The 16028-nt window shown below is 44.2% G+C and overlaps 1 protein-coding gene across 16 annotated transcripts in view; it reads right to left on the bottom strand.

Moving 5' to 3' along the window:
• Med15 (mediator complex subunit 15) overlaps window positions 1-15789 on the bottom strand; it is a 73766-nt gene extending 57977 nt beyond the window's left edge. For 4 of the 16 annotated variants that reach the window (XM_076860935.1, XM_076861024.1, XM_076861113.1 and 1 more), the window contains exon 1: window positions 15656-15787. In XM_076860935.1, coding sequence (XP_076717050.1) covers window positions 15656-15723 — 68 coding nt within the window. In that variant the 5' untranslated portion in view covers window positions 15724-15787. Of the gene's footprint in view, window positions 1-8952; window positions 9036-15655 lie in introns of those variants that run through there. The other 12 variants (XM_076861381.1, XM_076861450.1, XM_076861506.1 and 9 more) reach the window with 6 other exon arrangements.
• Window positions 15790-16028: the final 239 nt, after the last annotated feature.

Below are 16028 nucleotides of genomic sequence, written 5' to 3'. Positions count from 1 at the left end.
AGCTAGTGGATGCCCTAACACACAGATAAAAACACCAGAAGAGGAGAGTAAATAGGAGGTAAAAGAAACTCAGCAGAGGGGCTGAGGCTGTGGCTCAGCAGTAGGGCACTTGCCTGGCATGTGGCATGTGAGGCACTGGGTTCAATTCTCAGCACCACATATAAATAAATAAAAAATAAAGTTCTCTCAATAACTAAAAAAAAAAAAAAAAATTTAAAAAAATCAGCAGAAAAAATAAAATGTAGAAATACAGATAAGATTGTGCTGCATTCACTAAAAAAGAAAGAATCCTATAAAAAGGGAAAAGTTAGAGATAATTTGGAGGAAATTAGCAAGAGAGCAGAGCTCAAAGACAAAGAAACGGATAAAAGAAAAGGAGAAAGCAGTCCAAAGAGCCAACATTCACACATTAGAGTCAGCCTAAAAAGTGAAAAGAATTAGATTCCCCTAAAATGCCTCAGATGAACTTCCCCCAAAGGGCAGCACTTAAGTTTGGGGAACATGGTAGATCATCCTGAGGCTCAGCACCACAGACCCTTAAGGTGAAGAACTCAGCTGGCATAGCAGTGGAACACGCATCTAAATTCTCTAGCATACTGGGTGTACTAGTGGTGCATGCTTCTAACTGAAGCTACTTGGGAGGTTGAGGATCACCTGAGCCTAAGAATTTGATGCCAGCCTGGGAAACACAGAGAAGCTGCACCTCCAAAAAGGAAGGAAAAGAAAGAAGGCAATTAAATCTTCCAGGAAGAATGCCCCACTGAGAAGTCAAAATGCACCAAACTGGCATGGTCTCTGGAAAGTTAACTCCCATGAGCATTTTTCCAGGAAACTAGAAGAATAAGAAAGGGAACCACCAAGAATGAGACACAGAATATAAGAAACAAGAAACAAAACACACATAAATCACAGGCTGGAGCTGTGCAAATGGAGAGATAAGACCAATGAGAACTGTCCTCATCATACCTGTGGCCACTACCTGAATGGCTCCAGAAAGGAGGTTTTGGGAAAGAACTGTAACTGACATAGAGCTCATCATATAGAGCCTGGGGAGAACTGTGCTGAGAAGCAACTGAAAGATATCAGAAGAATTAGCAACAGGCATACAGAAAACTGGGCAGGTTTATTTCTTTTTTCTTTTCTTTTTGCAATATTAGGGATTGAAACTATGGTGGTTCCTACTCTCAGAGTTTACAGAATCCTCATTGATGCATGCTAACATGACATTCACAGATTAGGTGTGTGTGTGTTACTGAAGCTTGAACTTGGGGTCTCACATAGACAAGGCAACCACTCTATCAGCAAGCTACACTCCCAGTCCTTTACATTTTATTTTAAAACAGGCTCCAAATTGCCCAGGTTGGCTTGAATTTTCAATCATCCTGCCTCAGTCAAAGACACTGGAATTACAAGGAGTGCACCACTACTCCCTGCTAAAACTGGGCAGTTTTTAAAATACATTTTTCCCCCTGGGGGAAGTGGGAAATGATCAACTGCAGAATGCCATTATGCTCAGCTGTATCATTTGTGTAGGCATAAAATGTGAACATTCATTACTGATTTACCCAGAAAGTAAAATAGTGGGAGGATGAGGGAGGAGAAGCAGAGATAATAGCAGTGTATAGGGAATACAGTGCAAATCAACAACAGATAATTCATAACATTCATAAAAGTGATGTCAAGGTAGCAGCATATGCATATTCCTGAAAATCAAGGGCATATGCCAGAAGAAACAGCAAGATTCAAAGGTGGTCATTGTCTCTGGGGAGGATTCACTGAGTAAGGAACAACTGCAGTGTCTTTTATAAGTCTTTTATTTCTTGAATTTTGCAACTTACATATATATATATATTACTTTGACAAAATCTATGGTAAGTAAAAATTAAATGACACAATGTACATAAAAAAGTGTGCCAAAGAGATAGGGACCCCAGGAGTTCAAGCTGGAGTCCCCAAATTTCATAATTTGTTTGACCAGAGCAAATGTGAACTATAATACCTTTTTGTTCTTAAGAGGAAAAAAGTGTGCTAAGAGAAATAATAAATGGATAATAGCTATTAATAAGAAAGGGCATGGTAGCTCATGCCTGTAATCCTTAGGAAGCTTAGGAGGCTGAGATAGGAGGATCACAAATTGAAATCCAGCCTCAGTAGCTTAGCAAGGCCCTACATAACTGAGTGAGATCCTATTTCAGGACTGGCGATGGAATAAAACACCCCTGGGTTCAATCCCCAGGATTAAAAAAAAAAAAAAAGTGTGATTCACCTTTCTAAGCCTTCCCGTTTCCACCAACACTGAAAGAATAGAAATACAAAGCTTCTTCTCCATCAGTTATTCAAGTGGCTGCACAATCAGAGAGTAGGAGTTCATAGGGATAAAGGCCAATGCACCATCCACACACTTGAGAGGTGCCTTCTGGCTGCAGCTCCAATGTTTCACCACATCCTGATAGAAAAGTTCCTTCTCTGTCCTTTATTTGCACTATATTTGGTTCTCATCCAGTCTTCTGACCTTTACTAAATATCCAGAGAGCTATATAGAAGCATCCTGTGCTACCCTTAGCCTTCTCCTGATCCTATAGCCAATTTACCACCTCAATGCCCAGGTGGTTTCACCTGTGAGGGTCGAAATGCTGAAACACCAATTGCTTGGTCACCAACTGTAACCAAAGCAAAGACAGCCTCTGGACCACACAGGTAGATGAGTATGGCTGCCAAACTATATAAAACAGACCACAACTTCTTCCTCCCCTTTGTCAGCAAACATCTGCAATTCAATTCCTTGACTTTTTGAAGAAACACAAGTGTTGCTGGGTGGCATAAGCCTATAATCCCAGCAACTCAGGAGGCTAAGACAAAATTGCAAGTTCAAGGCCAACTTCCATAATTTTGCAATGGCCATGTCTGGGTTCATGCCTTAAAACTGGGCAGGGGGCGGTGGGGTGTCTGGGGATGTGGCTCAAGTGGTAGATCGCTCGCCTGGTATGCGTGTGGCCCAGGTTTGATCCTCAGCACCACATACACACATACAAACAAAGATGTTGTGTCTGCAGAAAACAAAAAATAAATATTAAAATTCTCTCTCTCTTAAAAAAAAAAACTGGGTGGCGGGTGGAGGTGAGGAAACACAAGTGCTTTTCATAAGACAAAAATATATGTGAGGGGGCTGGGGTTGTGCCTCAGCAATAGAGCACTCACCTAGCATGTGAGAGGAACTAGATTCGATCCTCAGCACCACATAAAAATAAAGGTATTGTGTCCAACTACAAAATAAATAAATATGTGTGTGTGTGTGTGTAGGAATGGCATTGTGGCTCAGCGGTAGAGCACTTGCCTAGCATGTGTGAGGCCCTGGGTTCGATTCTCAGCACTGGATATAAATATATACAAATAATTTTTAAAAATATGTATTTCATAATTTAAATATCCTTCTATGTGTAAGAATGGGAATTTTGGTCTTGCAGAGAGAAATTTTCTAATCATACCAATATCAGACTATAATACTTCCCCTTCAAACTCCTCCCAAGTACTTCTCCCAAGTACTCTGGATGAATGAGATCAATGAAAAGAACTAGCCTAAAGAAGAGACTGTTGCCTTTTGAATGGCATGTTCTTATTCGAGCTGGGTCAGAAGACTTCTGACATTTAATCCTATTTGTTGGTTCCTCAAAGGAACCAAGAGAGAGGTCTTGTGATCCCTGTCCTGGTGTTAGCCTGGTGCTGCCCCAGTTCCAGCACACCTCACTTGCCATCAGACAACCACATGGCAGAGATATATATGCTCTGCAACCCAAGATGTATAAAAATGCTTATCCCACACAGTTTTATGGTTTGGGGCAGGAGCCCTATTTTTTAGAGATCTGCACTCAAGCACATACAGCTGAAATCATATGGTATCTGGGATGCAACTTAAAATTGAAAGCTGAAGTAAGAGGACCACAAGTCCAGGAAAGGATAGGGCAGGGAGGGTGAAACAACACTAGCCAAATGTTACTACCTCTCAAAGAATTTGGGAAACCAATTTTCTATTATCTCTACTTCTGGAATTTTTTTTTAATGTCCATGATGTAACTCCCCCCCCCCACCACCAAAAATAGTAAGCCAAAAGCTTATCTCTAGCCCATGGTATGGCTGTGCATGGTTCACAGCTCTTGTGAACAGCCCACTCAGGGAAAGGACACAAGCAGTCAAAACTGGACTCAATAGCCTAGTTCTACTTAAAAAAATACACACACACACACACACACACACACACACACACACATACTTATATAAAGTTACATGTACACATAGGGCTGAAGGAAATACATCAATATGCCAGTAATGGCCATGTCTGGGTGGAGAGATTATGGAAAACACCTTCCTGTTTTTCAATCCTCTACAATGTTATCTGGAAAGAAATAAAGTACTACACCCAAAGTCCCGAATGTACTGACCAAAACAGGAGGGACAAACAAACAGGGCCAAGGTTGCTGTGACTGCTGAGCAGCTTCTTCCAGACTGCACTGTGCCCATCCTCTCACTTCACAATTCTTCTCCACGTCTGCTCTGCCTGCTGCAACCTTCCTCCAGGGGCCTCTGCCCTGCCCACTCCAGCTGGACAGATGGGCTTCAACCCAGCCTCCAGGAAAGTCCACCCCCACTTGCTCCTTCAGAGGACTGCTCTTTCAGGCTTGGATGCTGCACCTCCCACTGTCATTTCTTCTTAAAAGGATGAGCACTACTTCCAACATCATCAGATTGTACCACCTCTCAGAATCAGTAAAGGAGCAGGCCTCCTTCCGTGTAGGGGTGCATTCCTGTGTCTCCCTCTCTCTTGCAAGCTTGTGCATGCATGCACACCCACGCATGTGCATACTCATAAACACCAAATCCTACCACCCCTTCCTTTACAGACTCTCTCTCCTAAACCATCCTTTCCAATTCTATTGTCACTTGCACCCAGGAGGTCTCAAAATTGAGTGTGTATTCAAAATCAACAAGTGTTCAGGCACAAATGTCAAGCAAGTAGAATTCTCCCACACTGCTATGAGAATGTTTACTGCCACCACTTGGGAAAACTGTTCTGTAAATATGCCAAAGGCCACATACTCCTGACCTATCCTCCCACCCCACCCTTGCCCCAACATGCACAGCCCAGAGAATTAAGTGCATGTCTTCCAGCAGAAGACAACACTGGTGCCATTCTTGGTTCTGCCTTCATGCAGCCAACAACTGGAACTAACTCCAGTGTAAATTAAGAATAAAGTCAGGCATGGTGGTGCATGCCTGTAATCCCAGAGACTCAGGAAGCTGAAGTAGGAGGACCACAAATTCAAGGCAAGTCTCAGCAAATCAGTAAGCCCCTCAGCAACTTTGCAAGACCCCTGTCACAAAATAAAAAGGGCTGGGTATATAGCTCAGTGATACAGCACCGCTGGGTTCAATCCCTAGTACCAAAAAAAAAAAAAAAAAAAAAAGGGAAAGAAAAAAAAAAGAACCCCCCCCCCCGAAAACCCTGCTGAATTTCACAGATATGATGCTGCATGAAAGAGGTCAGACCCAAGATCACCTGATGTGATGCTGATGACAGGAAGTTTAAGAATAAGTCAAAGGGCTGGGGTTGTGGCTCAGGGGTAGAGCACTCACCTACCATGTGTGAGGCGCTGGGTTCGATCCTCAGCACCACATAAAAATAAAATATATTATGTCCACCTATAACTAAAAAATAAATATTAAAAAAAAAAAAAGAATAAGTCAAAGGTCTCCCTGGCTAACAAAGTCACAGGAGTGGGTCTGGATTTGCCCTGGCTGTATGCAAGGGCCTGTCCAAAGTGCAGATCTGGGCAGTGGCTCGCAACATGGACAAATGTGATATGTCATCAGAAGACTGGAGTCTTTGTGTCATTCACTGTAGTAGGTATGTTATACCTCAATATAAGTACTACCTGAAAAAAGGAAGAGCTGCTGAGCCATGGGTCCCAGGACTCTACTCCATCCTTCAGTTGGGACCTGAATGGCCTCTTTTGCCTGAATTCCTACCACAGGGCACTTTGCAAGGACTTCTCTCTTGTATGAATCAAAGCAAACTGTCAATATGTAAGGGCTTCTGGTGACCCATCAGGGCTTCTGAAGGCAAACCCTGAGTTCTTTCTACTTCACAAGAGGGGATCCATCCCACACAGCAAGCAGATCCCTTTTTCAAAGGTCATCTCTGATAAGGAGGACTGAAAGGAAGCTGGAAAGAGAGAAAAGCAGAACAGAAGGGCAGGAGGGAAGAAAGGACAAGTCATTTCTCAACCAACAAGCACTGCCCAGCCCGCCCCCAGAGCCCAGCTGACACAGGAAGAAGCAAGGGAAACAGGCTGCAAAAAGCAGTACCCTGGAGGTGGAGGTCTTTCTAGTTCTCCAGCACTTGGCCCAGAAGCAGTTGCCCTGCTGATCCTTCTCCCAGACCAAATATAAGGGGTACAGCTCAAAAGCTGCCCTACAGCCCATTCACACTTCACTCCATCTCCCTACATGCCCCACCCCTACCCCCTTGGGCACATTCTCAAGCAGCAAGTGAAAAGAAGCTTGTGGGGCCAAGGGCTAACAGGAAGCAGGGACCAAAGGAGGTCCCAGGAGCAAGATAGCATTCACAGAAGCATAGGAAAAAGGCATAAATGAGAATGAGGCAGAAACCTGGGGAAAGGCACAGTCAAGGTTTTTACCATCCTTACAACTTTCCCTATATTTGAAACAGTCTCAAAATAAAAAGTTCAAAATGGAGATGTGGGGCTTAGAGAAAAGGTTAGGTATCTCTTCCAAAGACTCACTACCCTAAATAACAGTTATTTCACCTTAAGATACTTAATTCATTCAATATAGGATCTTTATTAACAGTCCCACATCTGAGAAACAGATTCGTTATGGAAGTTGAGGTAAGCATCTCCCTGATGGAGCAGTGGTTTAGAGATGATTAAACAAGACTTGGTTCTTTTTTTATTTCCTTTTATTCTCCAGAATTAGGTATTCATTTTGCTTATCTATTAAATAGAATCACTTAGAAAAAGCCCTTACTCTCCTCTGTCTTTAAATCAATGTCTAAACCTATCAGGTGGAGCACATCTGCAATCTCAGTGCTTGGGAGGCTGAGGCAGGAGGATTACAAATCTGAGGCCAGCCTGGACAACTTAGCCTGTCCAGAAATAGAAAATAAAAAGGGCTAGGGATATAGCTCAGTTGTAAAGCATCCCAAGGTCCAAAAATAAAAATAATAAATATCTCAATGAAAAAAGAGATCAAGCCGCAGGCAGTAATGCACACCTGTAAACCCAGCCTCTTGGGAGGCTGAGACAGGAGGATCACGAGTTCAAAGGCAGCCTCAGCAACATTGAGGCGATAAGCAACTCAGTAAGACCCTGTCTCTAAATAACATACAAAATAGGGTTGGAGATGTGGCTCAGTGGTTGAATGCACCTGAGTTCAATCCCAGTACCAAAAAAAAAAAAAAAAAAAAGTGGGGGGTGGTCAAAATTAGAAGTGATCAGAGTTTAAGTAGCACTAATGGCCCCAACCTTGATAGGTTATAGGAGAAGCCAGCACTGCAATAAATGTAAAAGTAGCACAAATTCACAAAAAAATTTAAATATGTGAATTTCATGTCAGAAGGCACCTGATAAGAACTCTGTAAACTGAGGTAGTAGGAAAAACTGTGAGGTGAGCCGTTGGGGATCATCAAGAGGGGGTAAGGCCAAGGTTAAAACTTGACAAGGGAAGAGAGATTCCACAGGAGATGAGGTGAGCTGGCCACAATGGGGTCCAGGAAGGCACAGTGTGATACAGGATTCTTGTGCCAGCATGATAGGATTAGTTGGAAGGACAGTTTATGAATGAAAGGGAAAGGGCCTCAAACTCCTTTGCAGGGGTAGACAAAGTAGAATTGGTCTGAAACTGAGAGCCTAGGTGAGGGAGGTTACCTCGGTTGAATGCAAAGCATACAGTGACTTTCCACATCACATTGCTAATTGTGGCCACCCTAATATGGAGTCCATCATGTCAACATATTTTCAATTACCAAAGGAACGTATGTTCTTTCTTGGCAAAAATACTTTTGGATGGGTGTGGTGGCACATGCCTGAATGCCCAGCAGCTCAGGAGGCTGAGACAAGAGGATCAAAGCCAGCCTCAGCAAAACTGAGGTACTAAACAACTCAGTAGACCCTATCTCTAAATAAAATACAATATAGGACTGGGGATGCAGCTCAGGGGTCAAGTGCACCTGAGTTCAATCCCTGGTACCCCAAAAATAAATACTTTTGCACATATACATACTGAAAATTACAAGGAAAATTAAAATCACTCATCATCAGCTGATGATGCTCATTTTAAAAAACTCAACTTATATCACACATCCTGCTTGGTAATAGGTTACTGTTGATATTTACACATTATGGAGGGCTCCCATGTCATTACCACCAGCAGCACGGAAACCATCATCTGCAGCTACAACAGTGCTAACCAAGCTCCCTCCCTCTTTGTTTCAAATGTCCCACTCAGATGATGATGAAGCAATGATCACTGTATTCTCATCACCATCAGGCTTTGAACACTCCTAGATAATGTTCCTGGAGGAAATGCCTTAGGAAATGGACCTTTAAGGTCACTACTAAAGGGTTTTCCAAAAAAAATCCTAATTTATATGTGTCCAATTAATTTTGTTGGTTTACCTGCATCTTGATACAAAGTTACTGCCATCTCTAGATGAATGACTCAGGAGGTGAGCTCCCCATTACCCCAACACCCAAAAAGGCTCATGCTGATGCTCAGGAAACCTGCTGTGGATGGATTCAAAAATCCTATGTTACGTACTCATGGTAACAGGAATTGATACTAATTCCAAAAACATTCATCCTGTACTTGCCCTAAGGAGTTCAGACTAGTGGAAGATACGCCTTCAAACAATGCAAGTACAAATGAGTATCTCTTCACCTAGCATTTGAGTAGAGCAGAGAGTGGAGCGTGGGGGAAGACCAGACTCCTAGGAGGAGGACTACACAGCTCAGCCTCAGAAGAACAAGTCTTTCAGGCAGGAGAACAAACTGGATGCAGAACAGCCGGGGGCAAGAGATATGCTCATCTGAGGAACCACATCAGCCTGGTAGGATGCAGCAAGGGGTGGGGATGGAGCAGGCAGGTGCAGACCCTGGAGGAGGAATGGAGACTCAAAATCAAACCTACAGGCAAGAGATAACTACTAAAACATCCAAAGCATCAAAACAACTGGAAGGAGGGCAAATAGGAGAAACAAGGGTTGGTAACTGTCAGAAGCTGAGTGGTGGGTATATAGACAATTCTACTTGGTTTTATGATTTTAATTTTTCACCTTGAATTTTTAAAAACTCATTAGAATTCTTTACAATTTTTCCTTAATATATAACCATAATAACTGTCCAAAGGAACAATTTAATGGGGGAAGGTACCCCCTGGCCCTACCATGACACTGGCAGGTAAATAATCATATGGTTATGGACCTCCTGATCTCACAATGCCCACCATGGATTTTCACCTAGCCACAGCCATATAGTCACAAACAGTAGTAATAGATCAAAGACCTATGGTCAGGAATGGATTTAAAGACACACAGTTATAGTAGGTAGGTGGGGTCATTTACAAAAGGAGCTCAGGGGCTGCCTGAAACATGTGGCTAGGCCCCTTTTTCCACTTTTTGAGGTACAAAAACCCATGGAGAGTTGCTAAAATTATAAACAGGAAGTCCATCCCACAATAGGCTCCTCTGTCAGAGTTCCCCAGTACATGTGGCTCTGGTTAATTTCAATCTGTTCCTCCCACCAGCCCTTCAGATGGACACAACCTCTCTTTCTAAGATTAAAAGGTATTTTGCCTCTCTTTTCTTGCTATAGTCCTATAAGCATTCATTTGTAACATTCAGAGCAATTACAAGAAGCAGTGGCTTCTTATAAATGATGAGTCACATATGTCAACTCATGCCACAGGGCTTAGCATAACACATCCCTGCATTTCAGCTGCTAGTGCTTTTGCTGAGAAAGCCCCCAACTCCTGAGCAGAAGGGCTCAGGAATGAGAGCTTACTTTCCTTCAATCATGTCACTACTAGTCTAGAAGTTTAACAATCACTTCCTGATTGCCCACTGGAAGCAGTGCTATTAGGGCCCTGGCCCTATAGAGGTAATCAGAGGAACAAAGCTCCTGGCTTCCGAGAGAAGATATCTAGCAATGGGTTGTACACAAACAGCTATAAGCCAGCATACTCCCTTAAACCACCAAAGACCATGAAGAAGGCAGAGTGACTCAGCGGCCTTCCCACTGGAAAATAAAGACCAGACTGGCAAAGGGATATTGGGAGGCCCAACTGGGAATAGCCACAGGAAAAAGTCCCACTAAAACCTGTTGGCTTCTGACCCACAAGTAGGATCTGGACCACCAAGTTTAAGGGTATACTCCCCATACTTTTGAACACCCCCTGCCCCCAGACCCTTGAAAGTTGCTGTTCCTTGGCTTGTTTTCTTTGATCCTTGTTTTGTTCCTTCTCACTAAAGAGTACTTGACTTTCTGCTTGTGTTCCAGGCCAAACTCTCCATATATCCTAGGTGCAAAACCTACAGATCATTATTTCCCTTGATGCTTTACTGGAAGAGGTAGCTGAACTGTTTGCCCTTGGCTTACCCATGCTCTCCTGGAACCCTTCCTGGCACTCACCAGGCCCAATACAGAGCCCCCTTCACTGTGTTTCCTCCCCTCTTCATTCTGTTCAGTCCCCAAAACAATCTGCTATGGAGAGGAATAAAAGCCTCAAGAGTAAGATAGCAGGAAAATTTAATATATATATAATTTTTTAGTTGAAGTGGGACACAAATCTTTATTTTATTTGTTTATTTTTATGTGGTGCTGAGGATCGAACCCAGTGCCTCGCATGCGCTAGGCAAGTGCTCTACCAATGAGCCACAGCCCCGGAAAATTTAAAAGATCTGGGGAAATAACTGATAAAGTCCTTTCATTCACTCACTGCTTACATACTTTCTGTGAACCTACTCTGTGTTAGGCACTGCACTAGTCACTATAGCCTGCAGACCAAAGACCCACTACTAGCATTAACTCAATAATCCCTCAAGAAGGCCCAATCCCACAAAGCCAGTTCAGGGGTCTCTAAAGGTCACTTCTCCTGAGGCCTCTTCAGGAAGAATGCGTGGTCAGTGAAGAGCCAATCTGAACCTACAACAGTTTTCCAACTACGATGTCCCTACAGGCTCCTTTAAGTGTCATTGAGTCCCCTAACCAGGCTCAAGGTATCACCTTCCCTACCCAGGACTACAAAATCTCCTACCTCTGCAAAAGCACAGGAAGAAACAGAGAGCTTAGCACTGAGTTCCCAAACCTCTGTAATGGCTTGCACAGAGGTATTTCTTCATTGTCCCTCCCACTATCCCTGTAAGACAGAGTAGGACTCCTACCCTTTCACAGATGAGGGACACAATCCAGAAAGATCAAGTAGTGCCCAAGATTACTAGGCTAAGAAGTGGAGAAAGTGGGGATTCCAGACCTTCATCACATATGCTATTTCAGGTAAAGAACGCCACTATCCTATGAGAGGTGGCTCATGCAGCCCCCAGGGAAATACTTCCTCATGCACTCTTCAAAATTGCAGAGGACTAGAGTTCCTTGGGAAACTAAAAGAGCAATTAAGGCCTATCTGAGGGGCTGGGGATATAGCTCAGTTGGTAGAGAGCTTGCCTCGCATGCTCAAGGCCTTGGATTCAATCCCTGGCACCAAAAAAAAAAAAAAAAAAGACCTATCTGAGGGGGTAAACCACATTAGGCTTTACGGGGGGCCACTAAGGAAAGGATCCTGAGTATTTGATACTGAAACAGAGAAGCTGCTGGTCATGAAATCAATGGGGAGAAATCTTACCTATGAATACCTTACATTCTTGATAATACAGGTTTAAAAAATGAATAGGTACTGGGAGGAGAGTGTATACTTAGTATGCACAACATGAACAAAATACTGGGTTCAATACCCAGCCCTTAAAGATAAATAAATAAAAAGAGACCAGGGGCAGGATGCACACCTTTTAATCCCAGCTAGTCACAAGGCTGAGGTAGAAGGACCAAAAGTTCGAGGCCAGCCTGTGAAACTTAGCAAGACCCCGTCTCAAAATAAAAGGCTGGGAGATACAGCTCTGTGACACAGTATCCCTGGTTTCAATTCCCAGTCACTGCCACCACCACCACCACACACATTAAAAAAAAAAAAAGGAGAGTGAGCGCGAGAGCGAGCTTAGAATGTTCAAGAATTGGAAGAACCAAAGAGTCTGGAACAAGATGAGAAGACAAACTAGGCCAGGATAAGGGGTTTGAAGAGTAGGACAGCTGAAGTTTTATTGTAATGCTAAGGAAAGGTCACTGATAGGCAGTGGCATGAACCCCGTGACTGCACATCACCCTTACCTGTGCTATTGGGGGAGGAAGGACTGGATGAAAAGAAAGTAAGGGAAAGGTTGCAGTCCAGGAAAGGCTCAGATAGGTAGACACAGTAGAGGAGGACTAAGACTAAAAAGATTCCTCACACAGGCTGTCTAATTAGAGCTCTCTTAAGCAGTCTCAACTCAAAATCCCTCCTTCTCAGTGGGAGCCTGATTAGCCTACACTTTGTTAGCTCCCTCAATTGAAACCTCCCTGGTTCTTTACTATGCTTTCTTTTTGGAGATACTAGGGACTGAACCCAGGGCTTTGCATATGCTTCACAAGCACTTTACCATTCAGATCTATGCTTTATTGCTTCATACACTATAACTCACTTGGGTTCAAAGTACAAATTCCAAAATAGCTGATTTTAAATAACAGCATAAACACCGGGGAAAGTTAAAATTAAAAATGTGTAAAATACCCTCATGCAAATTCTTTTTCAACCTTGTGACCTTGTGAACACAATGAATAAAGACACCAGGAAAGTGAAACCTAGAGGGAAAAAAAAAAACAAAAACAAGCAAACCTGAGAAATGAAAACACCCACATCACATTAGGAAGGACACCTTTGAAACTGCATACCCAGCTGTGCTAAAATACTCTCTCTCCCAAAGGATGCAGGCCCTAATCTCTGGAACCTGTGAATATGCTACATTACATGGCAAAAGGGACTCTGCAGATGTAAAAAATTCCCCCCTGAAGATGTATTTAAAGGATACAGACTTGAAGGAGAGTACTCAAATGAACCCTATTCTAAATTAAGCCATGAAAAGCACAGAATTTTCTCTAGCTGAAATTAGAGATGTGGCAGAAGTGGCCATTGCTGGAAGGGGCCACACAGAAAAGGAACAACCTCTAGGAAAAAAAAAAAAAAAAACAACCCCTGGCAAAAAGCCAGGAAATAAAGAGGACATCTCAGTCTTACAAGCTCAAGGAAGTGAATTTGGCCAGCAGTCTGAATGGGTTTGGAAGCAGATTCTATTCCAGAGCCTCCAGCAAGAATGTATACTGACAATATCTTGATTTTAGTCTTCTAAGACTCTTAATTAGGAGACCCAGTTAAGCTTACCTGAACTTCTGACCTACAGAAATAACCAGATTATAAATCTGTGTTGTTTCATCTTGAAATGTGTGTAATATTTTTGTAGCAGTAATGTAAAAATAATACACAAGCGGCAATCTGGCAAAAAGAAAAAGCAGGGTGTGGTAGTGCATGCCTATAATCCCAGCAACTCAGGAGGCTGCAGCAGGAGGAAACCAAGTTCAAGGCCAGCCTCAGCAACTTAACAAGACCCTTACTAATAAGGGTGTTAACTTAATAAGACCCTTAACTCAATTAAAAATTAAAAAGGGCTGGGGATGTAGCTCAGGGGTAAGGTACCTCTGAGGGTTCAATCCCCAATAGGTGCCCCTCACAAATGGAAAAGGAACAACTTCAGATCTCCTGGAAGCACAGGGAAACTGAATTATGAAGTATCCATTGGTTGATCTCAACAGCAAAAGGAAACTTTTCAATGTTCCCCCAGCCCTCTGACACTTCTCCAGCCGTCTCTCCTGACTGGTGATGAAGGTTATCCTTTGAGATTTCACCTAGAAGTAACTCAAATGCTTCAATAAAATGCTGTTCAATGATTCTGCAACGTCTGCAGACCTCTCCAGAGGCTATGCTGTGGTGATACCAAGGAGCCACTATCACTACAGTCCCCACTTCTTCCACAGTACTAAGGTTTCCCAGCATTCAGCCAGCTTCCTTTCTTCCACACTGTTTCATCCCACCCCCAGTTAGTCATCCAGGATTGTCCACAAGCTTCCCTTTCTCTGGAATCCTATCTTCCTCTTTCAGTTTCTACCCTAAGCAGGCCTTTATAATCTCCTGTCTAATTAAGTCATCCCACAAACATTTTGCAGATAAACGTGACAGGCAGAAATCTAGCAGAGGGGAAAACAGGATGAAGGACAGGTGTGTGTCCCCCAAGAGCTTAATAAAACTCCCCAAACAGCCTAAATGGCCTATCTTCTGTCCTTGATTCATTTCCAAGGACTCGGGGGATCTTCCCAACACGACCTGCATTTCACCACCTCAAAGTAGGCCACTTATCAAATACAGGCTAAACTCCTTAGCACAACACTCCCAATCACTAACATGACAGCACTGGTCATCTCATCCATTATCTCCAGGATGTCCTTACTCCTCAACCCTAGAACTCTCAGCCCCAACAAGGTCCTTTATGCAATTAAGTGCTCTCATTTCCCCAATCTTCTACTTGGAATGGTAGTATTTCACACTCCTACATGCCTTGCTAGGACTCAGTTTGTTCATCACCTACTCCACAAGGGTGCTCCTGGTCGGCTAACTGCGACTTTGCAAGAAGCCCCTGCAGCACCCACAGCCTAAGGGAGCATTGCAAGGAACTGTTCCTCTACTGACAGTTCCATCTCCCAGGGCAGTGGTTGTGTTTCTGGCAATTCTGTGGTGAGCACAACTCTCCAGTTAGCTCAGTTAAAAACTGCTAAATTAAACAAGTACTCAGTGGTGAGGGACTGGAGTTCCGTTGGAAGGAGACACCAACTCCAGTTCTTCACCCCCTCCTCCAGAATCAAAGATCACTTCCTGACAGAAGCTTCCTGCCACTCTTTGGCCAAGTTCCTACTACTCTGACGGGTCATCCTTAGCTTCTCAGTCCCTACCGCCCACAGTTCACACACACACTCTCACTTTCTTCCCCTCCCCATGTATATTACATATACCACCCCCTCCCCCGGAAAAAAAAATTCTTAAGTGCTTTCCTGGAAGAGAAACCTCGAAACGCCTGGTAAAAACCACTACGGGCTGCCTCTTTCCCTTTCCGTATCCAGTGTGAACCAAAGCGGGGGAAAGTCCGCACCCAAAGCACACAAATGACGAATGAGAAAACCCAGGACGATGACTCATAAGCCAAGGCTCGATGGTTTGCAGAGTTCAGACCTGGAAAGCTAACAAGCAGCCTTACCCACCAACAGAGGAGGTAACCACCGAGGGCCACGCCCTTGGGCTCACGAAAGTCGTGAGTACCTTTCATCTCTAGGTGCCCTGGAGACCCCGCAGGTTCCCGGGCCCGGGATCTAGAACTGGGTCCAGCCTCGGCCTCGCCCCCTGCGCGAGAAAGGAATGTCCGGCCATCCAGTCCCCCGCCCCGGCCCCTACTCACATTTGACTAACCAGCTTCTGCCGGAAGGCGGCGCTCCGCCAATCGGTCTCCTGCCCCGATACGTCCATGCCGGTAACCCAGTTCCCACAAGCCGCGTCCCACCCCTGCTCCTCCGCCGCCGCCGCCGCCGCCGCTGCCGCCTCTACCGTAGAGCCAGGCCCAAACCCGGAAGACGTCCGCGGATCCTTGGCCGCACCGGAAGTAGAGCATGTATTGTGGGAAATGGAGTCACGCGCGAGGGCGTAGGGGAAATGGAGTTCTCCTTACCTGTTGTTAGCTTTCCCAGACCCTGGCACCAGGGAGTCACGCGCCCTCTCCCGGAGCGGCGGTCTTTCGTGGCCTGTACCCTATGTGTCTGGAGCTGGAGAGAGTG

This window comes from Callospermophilus lateralis, chromosome 1 (assembly GCF_048772815.1).
Source record: "Callospermophilus lateralis isolate mCalLat2 chromosome 1, mCalLat2.hap1, whole genome shotgun sequence".
NCBI classification, from domain to species: Eukaryota; Metazoa; Chordata; class Mammalia; order Rodentia; family Sciuridae; genus Callospermophilus; species Callospermophilus lateralis.
The sequence above is the reverse complement of the archived record's forward strand: the minus strand, read 5'-3'. Positions and strand labels throughout refer to the sequence as shown.